At 43.3% G+C, this 14062-nt stretch overlaps 1 protein-coding gene across 1 annotated transcript in view; it reads left to right on the top strand.

Annotated features, from left to right (window-relative positions):
- Positions 1–14062, top strand: part of TMEFF2 (transmembrane protein with EGF like and two follistatin like domains 2) — a 135050-nt gene that overhangs the window by 97254 nt on the left and 23734 nt on the right. The window contains exons 6-7 of the mRNA XM_075511350.1: positions 3405–3553; positions 4734–4793. Coding sequence (XP_075367465.1) covers positions 3405–3553; positions 4734–4793 — 209 coding nt within the window. The remainder of the gene's footprint in view (positions 1–3404; positions 3554–4733; positions 4794–14062) is intronic.

Here is a 14062-nt window from a genome sequence, read left to right as displayed (position 1 = left end):
TCAGAGTTTGGTTCTGCTTGTTTAGTAGGAGACAGTCCCACTTCTGCATTTTATAATGCTTCAAGAAGTAAAGGCACCTTTACCTATGGCTATAGGATTTCATTTAATCAAATACATTAAGTACCATTCATTTTGTATTTATTACATCGCCAGTGGATCCTGCTTAAGGATGATATATTCCCTGTGGCCACATGTGCCTGGCCATGCACGTTTGGAGTAAATGCCCCACCTTTTTCACTGTAATTTACTCTTCTGGACTTTGAGGGCATGGTTGAAATGGCAGACTGCTTGTTCCTCTGGTTTGAAAAAATGTGTTTGAATACACTGTCATTTTCCCTGGTAAGAGAGCACTATAAATTAAACAGAGTCAGCAACCCAGGTACATTAATCTTCCTGATGCAATCCTACCTTTAGCATTTCCTGACATATATTTGATGTTGACTTAATTGTGCAGCCTTAAAGTAGGATTTGAGTATATAAGTGCAAAAGCAGTAAGAAACTGCAGATGCAAGCTAGAAGCTGTCCGCTGAAAACTGTGCAAGGGGTGGATGATGCACAGATCCTTGCAGCAAGGAGATTGGGGTGACAAGTTTATTGTTGTGGGTTTTTACCACCCATCTAGTTAACCCTGAAAATCAGGCTTCACACAGGAGATCCTATAAGACTTGAGCATATAGTGTCATCCCGAGGTTGTCCCTTTCTGCTCCCCTCGCACACAAGCAATCTGACGTCAGCACACGTAGCGCGTGGTTCACGGTGCTCGTATAGTATTTGCTCTTAACGCAGCGTGCGGCTACAGAGATCTTGCTTGGAAAGAAAGGCTGGTCTCGCAGTTAAGATTTTAGAATGGAGTTGAGAAGAATCTTAGTTCTCTTCTCACTTTTACTGGAGGAGGTCAGAAAAGTCATTTTGGAACTTTGGGTTTTGGTAGGTATCAAAAGATGCAAATAAATGCCTAATGGGCTCTAAAATTGTCTTTGAAATCAGTGCGAGATAGGTCTCTGAGATTTCAGAAATCCCACACAAAGTGTTTGCATGCATCTTTAAGCATCTAAACACCTTTAAAAATGTCTCTTAAGTGCCTAACTCTGAGCATAGGTTCCTACATCCCCTAGCCATTTTTGAAATTGCATCCAAAGTTGCTTAGATTTCCCCTAAAGAGCGCCTTTTTGTTTTAATTTTCTCATTGACTTAATTTTCTCTTGACTTGAGACATAATATATATTAACCTACACTCATTTTTTGTAGCAAAATGTAGAGAAGAGAAGCTGTTTCTGAGCTGTTTTATTACAAAAAAGGAGCATATGGCTGATTGTGTCCCATCTGAAATGCAAATGGTGGAGCTACGTGGAAAGAATTACTATTACTTGAGCAGTAAATGTTTCCTAATGAAGTGAGTTTGACTAAGGTGGGAAGCTGGAAACGGCTGCGGGAAGAAATGACAACGGTTAATATTTCGGTGGAGCAGAACATTCTTATTCTGCTGATAAGGAGGTTCTTAGGAAATTGACTGGATTTTTTTCTTATATTCTGTATGTTCATCAGTGTGGGGAAATTGTTACACAGGGAGCCAGACTCTTTTCTTCCACTAGTTATGAAATCATGTAATTTAATTTATAACCAGAGCTTTTCACCTTTGGCATCTTTTTGAGCTGAAGTTTTCTGTATTTTGTGAACATTTGGGGAAAACAGATCTACCCAACGTAAAGAAAGTCTAAAAGAAGATGAGTACCGTTTCCACTGATTTTCATCACCCTGGGCATGTTTGCAGAGGCCAGAGGCCAAGGAGGGTGATGGAGAAATCAGACCCACGCTGTCTAATTTCCTATGCTTCCTCTTTCCACCGAAGTTTTTCTCTTGCACGTATCCCTCCACACTTCCAGTGGTTGAAGGTGTCCAGATGTCTGCTGTGAATGGGAGGTGAACTGACTTTTAAACACTTTCTTATATCAAGCAGCAAGGCTAGAGGCTGACATTTCCATCACTTAACTTCCCAAAGGGAGAACTGTGGAGTTGGTGCTGTGAGGTTCAGCGCAACCAGTGGGCTGGAGATAGAGCATCGGTCGCATTACTTTGCCTTAAATGTCAAAAGGAGCCAGGAAGAGTTTAGATAGCAGCATGTGCACAATTACGTGCTCAGAAGAGCTGAAGCAGCTGCCAGGTTAGACCTCTGGCTTTGTCCCCAAGCAGGACCGCATCGGTGTTAATGTAAGCGTTGCTGAGGCTGAGCTGTCTGTTGCATGGCACGGTCAGGAGGACGGAAGATTAGCATGCCTTTCCCTTGCTGATGCCCAAGGGTGTCTAACATCGCTAATGATAATGAAATAGGAGAAACGTAAAGAAAAAAGGCTGCAGCCTGCTGTTGGGGAAAGTAATTAGGCTTCTCCATCTTCTGAGCAATGGCAAGGCTTGCTGTGTCCACGTTAGTGTGTTAGTTCAGATCCGGATCAGACTTTTTAAGTGAATCCGCCACTGTGCTTTGGTTCATGTCTCAGGGCAGCCCGGGAGCTTACGAGCTGGGTCGTTGTGGCTCTGGAGATGGCCCTAAGGTCCCAGAGGACAGGGCCGGCACTGCCCTGCCTGCATTTGCCCACGCTCTGCTCTCGGCCATGGGACCCTTCTCCCCGCACAGAGCACATTGCCAGGTCAGGAGTGGGCACTGACCTTCCTGGGTGGCACCTGGGTAAGGCTTTTTGGTTGCTGAGTTATTCAAACGCTTCAGAAAGTGCTTGTGCACAAATTCTCTCCTCAAAACAGCATTCCCCTGGTTTTAATACGGAGTAGGCCCGCCACGTCCGGGAGCCAGGGAGACCCCACCACCCCTAGGCACAGAGCACAGTCGCATCACTAGTGTCAGTCCCAGTCTTGGCAAGTGGTTTTATCCCAGTAGGGTGAGATGAGGCTTCAGCATCCCATCTTTTATTATGATCAGAGTGCCTATAGGTGCTGTGATTATTATCAGAATTAAATCATAAATCAATATAAAACTACATGTATGCAGTGTTACATATGATGGGCAGCACCTCAACAGAGGTGAATTTTGTGGCTTCTTTAATTGCAAGAGGGCACAGCAGCTTGAATTATCTGCATATCTGCTTGGGTGTTCATTGATTTACGAGAAATTACAAGTGGTAATGCTGTGGCATAGTTTTCCATGTGTAACACTTTTTTTTTTTAATCTTTCCTTTTGCTTGCTTTTCTTTTCAATGTCTCTTCCCTCTCCCTGCATTTCATTTCCATCCAGAAATACAAATGACCTCTTGACAGAACTTTCCACTTTCATTCTGTTGATTTGCATTGTGCAGTCAGGAAAACACACTTTTATTTCTGAGATGTATTTATGATGTCACGAAAAAACTTTCTCATATTAGCCTCTTCTTTTTTCCCTTTCTTTATCATTTCAGGTGTGTGTGCAACATTGACTGTTCTCAAACCAACTTCAATCCTCTTTGTGCTTCCGATGGGAAATCTTATGATAATGCATGTCAAATCAAAGAGGCATCATGCCAGAAACAGGAGAAAATTGAAGTCATGTCTTTGGGTCGATGTCAAGGTAACTCTCATAACAAAACTCATTTCAAAGAATGTTTTCAATTTTTGTTCCGGAAGAAAAAAGAACTGGGGCTGACTTCTTATTTGGCACTTCTTACGTTTCCATTAGACTCTTGCAATTTATATTCTAGAGTGCAGGCTGCAGGAGGGGGCAGAGCCCTCCATGGTACAGATGCCAAGCGAGGCTCAAGGAGTGGTATGCGTAACCCTTCCCACACCCTTCTCGCAGCGGCCAGGGACTGTCCAGCCCTGCGCCGGTGTCAAAATCAGGCACCTGGATTTTGCGCAGAGCAGCTTGCCCAGAGCTCTGCCCTCCAGGTAGGAGTCGGAGCAGGGCAGCAGGAGAGCCCCTCAGATACATTTTGCCACCCAGGATGGATCCTCTGTTGCTCCCTTAACTGGAGCAGCACAAAGCAATCTCAGGAGGCCAAAGATGTACTCCCAAACATGGTGCTGGTGCTTGTTTCTCATGTGACCTGTGCTGGGCACACGAGATGCCAAAGGTGCCTGGAAGGAAATTTTGCCAATAGCAGCTCAAGACTCTCTGTGTTTCTTCATGAATGCCATGCTTCTCTATGTCCAGCTCATGGGCTACTGCATCACCTGTAACCCTTGAGTTGACTTGAAAAACTCTGTTTTGTTCTAAAATAAAAATGAAGAAAATTGGCCTTTAAATAGCTCTCGTGAATAAAATGTCTACTGAGGCTCAGACTCTTAATAGCTTTTTTCCCCTTAGCTTCTGACCTATAAATCCTCACTACACCTACTTACAGGGCTGTACTATACAGGTGTATTAAACACATTCTAGTTTATTTCTATCTCTTTAAAGTTAACCACGCTACATGGCAGTTCATTTCAGGGTACATATTAAAACTCCCCAGTTACTTCAAATAGAGCAGAAATGACAACTCCTGCTTCATACTGATATATTTATCCCAGCTGCAATCTGTTATCACATATTGTTAGAAAAAAATGTGTTTTCTTAATGGAAGATGTTTCACATTTCATTCCAAAAAGCAAGATCCTGCTGTTTTCACCTGGCAGGCCCAGGGGAGCCTTGCAGCCAGCAGCGATGCTGTGCATGCAAGCGAAGCTACGTTTGCCTGGGCACTGGCGGCTGGGGCATAGTCTGTATCAAGTATAGGCTCCCCAAGCAACTTAACGTATTTCTTTTCACACAGATAATACTACAACAACTACAAAATCGGAAGATGGGCATTACGCAAGAACAGATTATGCAGGTATGGTTCCTATTCCGTGAGAATCACAATTCGCAGGAACTGTGTAAGTCTCTTTCCTCCTCTGTTTGCTAAGGTGAGGTGTCCTCATCTTCTAGTACGGTTTTGTTGGTTTACTTTGAGAAAACACTGTCTTTGCATTACTCTTTCTTTTCCTAGAAACTCTCTTTCTTCTTAGTAAATGGGTTTCTTCCATTTTTGTCAATGTACAGACATTCTGGCCATAAAACACCTGTTCTGACAGTGGAAATAAGTATTGTAAACTATTTGCCAGAATTAGCAGACATTATTGAAAATTATTGAATCAGTGCACTAGATTATGCATATTTTTGTCACGATATACAGGTTTAAGAAAGTGAAAAGCCAGAGCGTAGCACAGCTGTGATACCATGAAACATTGCCATAATAGATAATATTACCTGTCGGTGTTTAACTATGAAGTTAATAAGGTTCTTAAATTTTTTTTTAAGTGATAAATGGTTTTAATTTATTTAGAAGCTACAATAAAATATAATGGCTGAATAGCCTTATATGGCATTTGAAATTAAAAACCTGTAAATGCTAGCGAGGTTTGGGAGACATTTTTTACACCCTTTGCCTGGGAGGATTGATTTAGAAATTGAATGTGTGTATGCACGCACACGTGCATGCAAATATTCACAGCTCGCACTGAGAATTCAAGCCTTTGGGAAGGTATTGTGAAAATGGGTCAGGCGATGCATTCATTGCTGCATGGCTTAGGTGAAACCCAGCTGATGCTTTCACAGATCTTAACGTTTCTTACCGGGAGAGTCCTCTGACATTAGTTAATTTGGCTGGCCATCTCTTGTGAGGGTGCTTTGTGCATGATGTCCCAGCGTTAACAGGGTACTCAGCCATTAGAAATGATTGTCCTGTTCCTATTTAAAAATGGTGTGTGATGATTAAAACACAAGAGCTATGAATAAATGATGTCTTGGTGAGGCAGAGGAGTGCGAGGTGTTGAGGGTGGCTGCAGCACAAAGCAGCAAGGGTAGACATTTCTATGGAAAGTAAATGCTGGGAGTAATTTCCAAAAGATCAAAGATAAACCATGGTCCAGATATTTCCTACTGCCAAGGAGCCCTTCCATGGGTGAAGAGAGAGTCATGCAAAGAGAGAAAAGTCTTCAGTCTCTTTCCCCCAAACCCTTGATTACTCTCAGCTTTTTTCTGGGACGCAGCAGTCAGTTTTCTTAAAAGGCCAGAAGGGCTGAGGTTGTATCCTGTGGTGGGCAGGAGATATGGCTAAGTAGGCTAAAATTATTTATTTTAAGTTAGATATAAGGGCAAGTAGTATTGTTGCGTTAAATGCTTTATCTTCCTTGCTGGAGGACTGAGGAGAGCACTGGCATCCCCAAGTCAAGATGAAGGCCTGCAGCCCCTTTTTAAATGTTGTGCAACCTGTCCTACTCTGCTGCTGTCTGGTGGTTTAGCTTTAGGATGGCAGTGACCCACATCACCGAGAGAGGAGACAGCACATTTAAGCATCAAGCAACTGAGTTATAACAAGAAGGGAGGAAAGGCGGGTTGAGGATTAGGAAGGAGGAGATCACAGCGATGACAAGAGAAAGCCAAGTCATGGGTCACAGAGGAAGAGGCGCACAGAAGGCACCTTCAGCTCACGTGGGCAGGAGGAAGAGAACAGCTCTTGCTTAGGAGAGAGATGATATTTCAGCCCACGCTTGAGAGGAGAGATGGTGGGTAGAAGAAAATTGATTGCAGCAAAACGTTGTTAGGGGTTGGGAGTCGAGCAAGGAACACAGGAGGAAACTGGATTACTGGGCAGGGAGGAGGGCAGAGCTACGGCACAGGGGAGCGGGTCTGTAGTGGAGATGGTCTCCGAGTGCCGAGAGGTCAGAAGGAGTGGGGGAACAGATGGTCCAGCGAGAGGTGATGGGGGCCTGTGGAGAGGAGACAGGGCAGCTCAGTCCCCTAGAGCCGTGGTGGGGATGAAGACATCCTGAATCAGCAGTGAGGTCCAGCAGGTACCTCTGGCACAGAAAGGCACCATGATTGCACCTGACCAAGCAGCTCCCCAAGGCTTCTGGTATGGCTCAGGCCCCAGGGGGCTTCTTGAGGGCAGCGACTGTGTCTGCTGGGTGGGTCTCATCAGGTACAAGCCATTGATTTAACCTGAACCACAGTCACTTGCACCAGCTGATGTCTTCTTTTTGTGCACCTAACTATTATTCTTGCTTAAATTTTTCATTTTAACGTATGGTGACGGCATATAGGATGAAAGTTGCAAGTTCATGCAGGGCAATCCACATGTCTCCAGTGTCCCCAAATGTTTGTGGTATAACCCTGCCAGGAGAACCTAGGGGAAAGGGACCACTGTATCAAAAAGCTGTAACAACTCCAGCCTTTTGGAAATAGTTGGTGAAAAGGAAGACAGCAGTATAAAACTGAGGCTCGGTGAACATTCAGGCTTTAGCGTTTACCAGGCAGGAAGCTCCATGCCGTCCTCATGTTCTTTCAAGTGCAGAAACATTTGATGATGGCTATTATAGGGATGTGGTATGTGCCACTCTTTTCCCACCTTCCTGTCTCCTCAGAAGGGAAATGCTGCCCTGACCGTGGGGAGCTTTGTGTGAAAAAGCAGCAGTTCCTCAGCCGTTGTGCCTCTGAAGCAATTTCCTCGACCCTGCGTCTTTCCAGAGAATCTTTGTTCTCTGCCATTTAATGGCACTAAAAATCACTGAGACCATGAGTACTACACGCTTTTAAAAACACTGACTTGTATGGACTGACTTTCCTAGGGGAGAAAATAGCAGTGGACATAATTGATGTTGTCAATTATGCTAATGCAGTAGTGCCAAATGCTCTTTGCAGAGATTGTGGTAGCTGAGTGGTGCGGGTTTTTCCATAAACACCCCCGCACGCTCAATTTGGGGTCCCAGGAAGGCAGCAGCTTTGTGAACAACCACAAGTCCCAACACCCAGCTGTTTTTTTTCATATTGAACTACTCAAACCATCCATTCAATCAGTGTCTTTGCTCCCTCCTGTTCTTTCAATCCCATTGATCCTTGCATGTAACGCACAAATCTTTCAGTTTGCAAATCCGAGAGTACTTGTTCCTTTGGAGCATAAATCTTTGCAGTAAGTTTACATTGCCTTGTTTTTTTAAGGGTTCTTACCTTACACAGGCAACATTCACTCTAGTATTGGAAATGCCTGACTAATGTCAAAGATACCCGAAAAATAGTGTCCCCTTTTCCAGCAAAGCAAGCATGGGGAGAGTGAGCCATAGGTGGCTCTCCTCTGACGGTGCCTACATCTCCAGGTTCACCAGTCCATTGTTGCCATGGCTGCATGGGCAATACATATCAGCACAGCGTCTGTACTCATGTGTGTCTCTGTGCAATTCTGGCCTCTCGTTTTTCTGAAACCCCAAAGTACTTGCCAGACTTGGGGGGATTTTCACTCTTTTCAACAAATGGCAGATTGTTGACATTGATCAAGTTTGTGAAATAAGATTGGTTTTAGTCAATAAATGAATGGGTGGGATTTTTCCCTCAAATCCAATAGAAATACACTTTATCTTGCAATTTCCATGAAAGAGCATTTTTAAACATTTTAAGTGTAATGTATGTTTTGGAATGTAGTGTCTGAGCTGAAAGTCCTGTGTGATTTATGTTTTCTTGAATTTCCCTATTATATGCGTAAAGATGTTGGCTGTTTCGGTGGCATTTTTGCATTCAGAGTCTAGGCAATCAAGGAGTTTTCATCTTGTTTATTCATTTGCCTATTTATTTTTATTCTTCAATATTTATATTCCCTTCTTAAGATCTGGATATTAGCAATTGTCCCCCTAACTGATTTTATCCTTTCTCATTATCAAATTACAGAGATTTTTTTCAAGCCATTTTGAGCACTATAAAGAATAAGTCAGTATGGATGAGCCATATTTCAATGTTATATATTCATGAAAATTGTCAGCGAAGACACTGACAAATTTGGTAGACCTATTCAATAATATCATCTTCCAGGCCAGACAGACCTCCCTATATGAGCATTGATTAGATCAAGTCTCAGCAGCCGAACACCAGCAGTACAGCGAAGCTGATGGAAAGGGAAGAAGGTATTTTCAGCCCTGATAGTCTCCTTTGGTGAAAAATGCACATCCACAAATGGTCAGTTTGAGCTGTGTTTTGGGTTCCTCGACAACGGGGACCCTCCCTTGGCAGCAGCCTCAGATGGTGCCTTCTTGCAGTCTTGGCTAGTCCAGGGACTCTCTTGCAGGCAGTGCCATGGCCCCCCTTGCTGATGCTGTTGCTGTGCCCGGGAAACGCTAACGAGCACAAAATGCTGCGCGTCTGCTCTGTTCCCTGCTCTCCCCCCTGGTTTCCCATGGGATTTCAAATCTACACAACAGTCTTGGATCTTTTTCAGACTGCTTTCTGGCACTGGGGCCTTCCTGGCACTACCAGAGGTGCTCGGGTGAGTAATCCGGCAGATGGCTGTGTTGCCCAAGCAAACTGAACGCTCCACCAAAAAGGGCAAAATCCATCTGTGTCAACACATCATCTTCCCTTGGCTGGGCCAGGGCTGTGGGATGAAGGCCATGGGAGCCATCGCAGATTCCCCACTCCAAGGATAAAGAAGAGTTTTGGGCTCTTCAAAGAGTCTCTCCAAAAGTCCAAGGATCTTGGACTCCAAAATAAATACAACGTAATATTTATGTCTGAGAAAAGAAAACTATCCTAAAACTTTATCAAAACCTGCCACTCTGCGTTGTTAACTTCTAATCCCTTTGAACGGGAGAACAAGCCGTGCCTATCAAAGAAAATGTGGAGAACTGGTGGCGGTGCACTGACCCAGCACATGTGAGAAGCACTGGGGTGCGATGCATCCCTTCATCCCTTTCTTCACAGGCTCAATACAGAGCCCGCTGAATTCAGTCACAGTCATCTTCATTGTCTGTAATAGGCCTGGAGAGGGGCCAGGAATCAGAACAGCAGCACTGGATTTCTATAGAGAGTGACTATTCCCCCCCACCCCCCCAGGAATAAAATATGAGAACTTCAGTCTAGATTCCTTCTCCAGATTATAACATTTTCGAAGTAGGTTAAGTTTTGAGTGTAAACCACTTGACATTGTCCCTTTAAATTAAATTTTGTGTCTACTACCATGTCAGCCATTTCCTAAACTGGTGAAGAATAATAAAACCCCAGAGCTTAGCTATAGCATATAAACTATCATGCAGTTTTGCTCTGCCTTTGTGAACCAGGCTTTCCTTTCTTCTTAATGGAATTAGCAAGTGAGACATAGAGCTGAGCACCATGCACCCAGCACAGCTAGAGAGAAACCATTTCTCATCTGCAGCTTTGTAAAAACGCGGGGGAAATTGCATCCTTGCATATGCAGATTTGCTTGGCTTTCCATTCCGCAGGCTCCAAGTCAGAGGTTGTCACACTAAACAAATAGATTATTTAGGAAGCGTTCCTGCTTTTCCATCAAATCACTTAAAAATCAAAAAAACCCACATTTTAAAATTTTGACAGCTGTGTGGCAGCATGAATGCTATCTAGCTGCGGCCTCCGCCTGCGCTCACACACATAGGCATACGCGCTCCTGACATTTGGGAGTACAAGAATAATACAACTGATACATTTCTTTAAAAATGCTAAGCTTTTAAATGTTGCTGCAATTGTTAGTTGCATTTACAAATGCAAGGTTTTATGAAAATACATGTAAGTTTTATGCACAGTGAAAGTCCACAAAAGGTGGCAGATGAGCTTTTCAAAAAAAAGAAGAAAAACCAGTATAGGTTGAATTTCAGGCTGTACAATTTAGGGGTTTTTGGCCCGTGACTTAAGGAAAGCAATGAGGGTATCTCCCTCTGGGAGATGTGACCGTATTGTGCCCCACGTGCCTGAATGTCCTTTAAGATGTCTGAGCGTTCAGAAACATATATATCTACAAATAGCTGAAGTCTGGGGCACATAAACTCAAGATGATGTAAGAACAGAGCGAGCCGATCTCCACTTATAAAATAATTTCCTAATAAAGGCAGGTGGAGAAGGCATTTTGGTCTTGTTTTGCCTACCTAATCCAGGCACTCCTGATAGAAAAGTTTTCCAGAAGCAGAACAGAGGAAATGTCTCGGCTCATTGCATGGAACCTGGAGGTTTCCAAACTCAAGCTCAAATTTACCATCATGGAAAGTAGTATAGCGTTTACTCGGGAATAATAACTGTGTGTAGCTTAGTTTAATTTATGGAGTACTATAAAACGCAGATAAGAAAACTATTCCTATTCTGGGAATTTTCAAAGGTGAGAGAGAGATCACCATATTCTGACAGCATGGTGGTCTCCAGCCCTTCTGCTGCCTGGCAGCTCCTCCACTGTTGTTGATATCCAGAAGAAAATTTAAAAAGTAGAGATAGAGGCCAACTGGTAGGTTGATAAATCTTACTGTCAGCAACTTCTGAACTAAAGTCTGAGTAGCCAGCAGCGTCAGTCCCAACAACTCACTTGGCCCCCAAGCCTTCACTTGTCCTGGGTGCTTTTTTAAATGAAAAATTGCAGCTGCTTCTTTTTGTAATTTAACTCCTGGTTTTCAAAAGGTGGAGTGTGGAAAATCCCACTCCCGCATTTTTCAGTGTCATCAGGAGGACCAGATGCTTTATTTCTAAAATACAAAAAACTGGGGCATTAATGCAATTGTCTAGCGGTGGGCGCTGCCCTGTAAGCTACCCTAAATGTTTTTCTTCTATAGAACATTCTCAGTCCTGCTAGGCTCCATCTTACTAAAATCTATGTAATTTCTTTTGGAAGAGGAGACGGACACACTGAAGTAGAGGTCACGTAGGAGCCTCACAAACAAATCCCATGCCAGGAAGGAAGCTGCAGCACTCCGGAGCGCCGCACCGTGTGATTTAGCAGCACTTATTCCTAACAGTCTTTTCCTGAGGAGCATGCAAAATGAAAACAGGCTTATGGAGATTTTAAAAACAAGCCATAGGGAGAGAGAAATATTGCTCATTTAATCTGCCAGCCTCAAGAGAATACCTCACTTTTTATGGGACTTCTCCTTTAACTTTGAATCGCATATGCTAAGCTTGGTAAAATGTGCCTTGGTTTTTTGGATTTCTGTTTTTTTGTGGTTTTATAATGAGAGAAATTGTGCCTTTTCATTACTTACGATTTGCTAGTGTCATGCTCATGGAACCTGTAATTGTTAGCATTAAAACTTAAATTAGGTCTCAGGTGAACTGCTAGACATCTCTTTGCCTAGACTGATGTAGCTCAAGGAAAAAGAGCATTTCCATTTGTGCCTTTAAAGCTTAGACCTTAATTTAGTCACTAATGAATATGAATCAAAAGTTGCAGAATTCGTTTGTGCTTTCTTCCCATAATAAACAAATTCAGTAATGTTGTGAGTGAACATTATAAAGAAAGCTATGTGATTTGCGTAGAAGCTCGGTAGCCTGAAAATTCAGTATGTCCAGGCAAAGAACTTGATCTGTAGGAGATAAACAGGCAAAGCAAGTACCAACTTGTAACACCGATACTGGCATGGGCAGCCTAAAAAATACAGTTGGACCAGGCTATTTTACTGTTGGCACCATCCCTGAAATATTTGTCCTAGAAATGAATTCAGGTGTCAAGATTTGGGGTGAGGGTGGAGTTTGTAATGCAAGTATATTTTTCCATCTGGGGTTTACATCAGAACTGTGCAAAATTCATAAAGCTTGCTCCAAACACTGGCTCCCACTTCTGCTTCCCCAAAACTGTGTACCTTACTGGTTGTTTTTTCCCTTATAGTGTCCTGTAAGCAGTCCTCTGTAACATTTTGCTCTGTTAAAGGTTATGGATAAAAACAGAAATTGCATGTGCAGTAGAGATGAGCAGACCTGAGTTCATGTAGGCTTTCCTACAGATTCTTCAGTTTGTGTCTGTCCTGGTTTCATCTGGGATAGAGTTAATTGTCTTCCTAGTAGCTGGTACAGTGCTGTGGTTTGGATTTAGGATGAGAATACTGTTGATAACACACTGATGGTTTAGTTGTTGCTAAGCAGTGCTTACACCAGTCAAGGACTTTTCAGCTTCCCAGGCTCTGCCGGGTGCACAAGAAGCTGGAGGGGGCACAGCCCAACTGCCCAAAGGGCTATTCCATACCATATGGCGTCATGCACTGTATAGAAACTGGGGGAGTTGGCCAGGGGGCAGCGATCGCTGCTCGGGGACGGGCTGGGCATCGGTCGGTGGGTGGTGAGCGGTTGGATCACTTTTTTGGGGGTTTTCCCTGGGTTTTGTTCCTCTCTCTCTCTCTCTCGTTGTTTTCCTTTTCATTATTATTATTATTGTTGTTGTTGTTGTTATATTTCAATTATTAAACTGTTCTTATCTCAGCCCACAAGTTTTCTTACATTTGCTCTTCGGATTCTCTCCCCCATCCCACCATGGGCGAGGGTGAGCGAGCGGCTGGGTGGTGCTTAGTTGCCGACTGAAGCTAAACCACGGCAGTGTCCCAGTCCATAAACACATCGTGTATCGTTTGCATATGTTTTGTCTTATTTGGAGCATGGAAATCCATCTTCTTGAGCAAATCTGAGCCTTTTAGTACCCGCTGATCTTTTTGTCCTCTGCTGAGTGTCTGTGTTTTGATCAGAAGAATGAATAAGCTCAAAGGGAGGCAGAGCTTGCAGATAAAAAACACTTTCCTGCTTACACATAAAAATGTGATCCCGAAAACTCAACACAGCTTGAATTGTGCCTGATTTCTCAAGTTGTTTTTAATCAGATACCTTCTTTCTAAATAGGACTTCTAATGGCAAGGGATACCCAGAAGAAATGAACACAGGAAGGGACCCTTGGGAAAACACTTTCATGGTTTGCAGTCATGCTAGTTGTTATGCTCTAGTTAAAGCCACTCCCAGAATTTTTTTTCCCAATCTTTGTTTTCAGAGGTTTATGGAAATGAAGATCCAGCAACATGATCTACAACCACTGTTCAGCTGCCTTGAACATAGGGAATATGCACCATAATATTTGGCCCTGCAGAGCATGCAGGCTCCACCATTGTGAAAGGATTTACAGTTATCAAAAAAAGGTCATTTTGTATCTGACTAAATCACATTGTGGCACCTAGTTAATACTGTATCTCTGCCACTTCTTACATGAGATACCCCCCACTTGCAGGCCCCTCCTTTGAGACATACCAGCATTAAGTAACAGGGCTCTATATTAACTCCATCTAACAATGCAGGAAGAGTCTGGCCAGAAAGTAGCTTTCACACATCTGT

Source organism: Mycteria americana, chromosome 9, assembly GCF_035582795.1.
Source record: "Mycteria americana isolate JAX WOST 10 ecotype Jacksonville Zoo and Gardens chromosome 9, USCA_MyAme_1.0, whole genome shotgun sequence".
Lineage (NCBI taxonomy): Eukaryota > Metazoa > Chordata > Aves > Ciconiiformes > Ciconiidae > Mycteria > Mycteria americana.
This window is presented reverse-complemented; position numbering and strand designations above follow the sequence as displayed.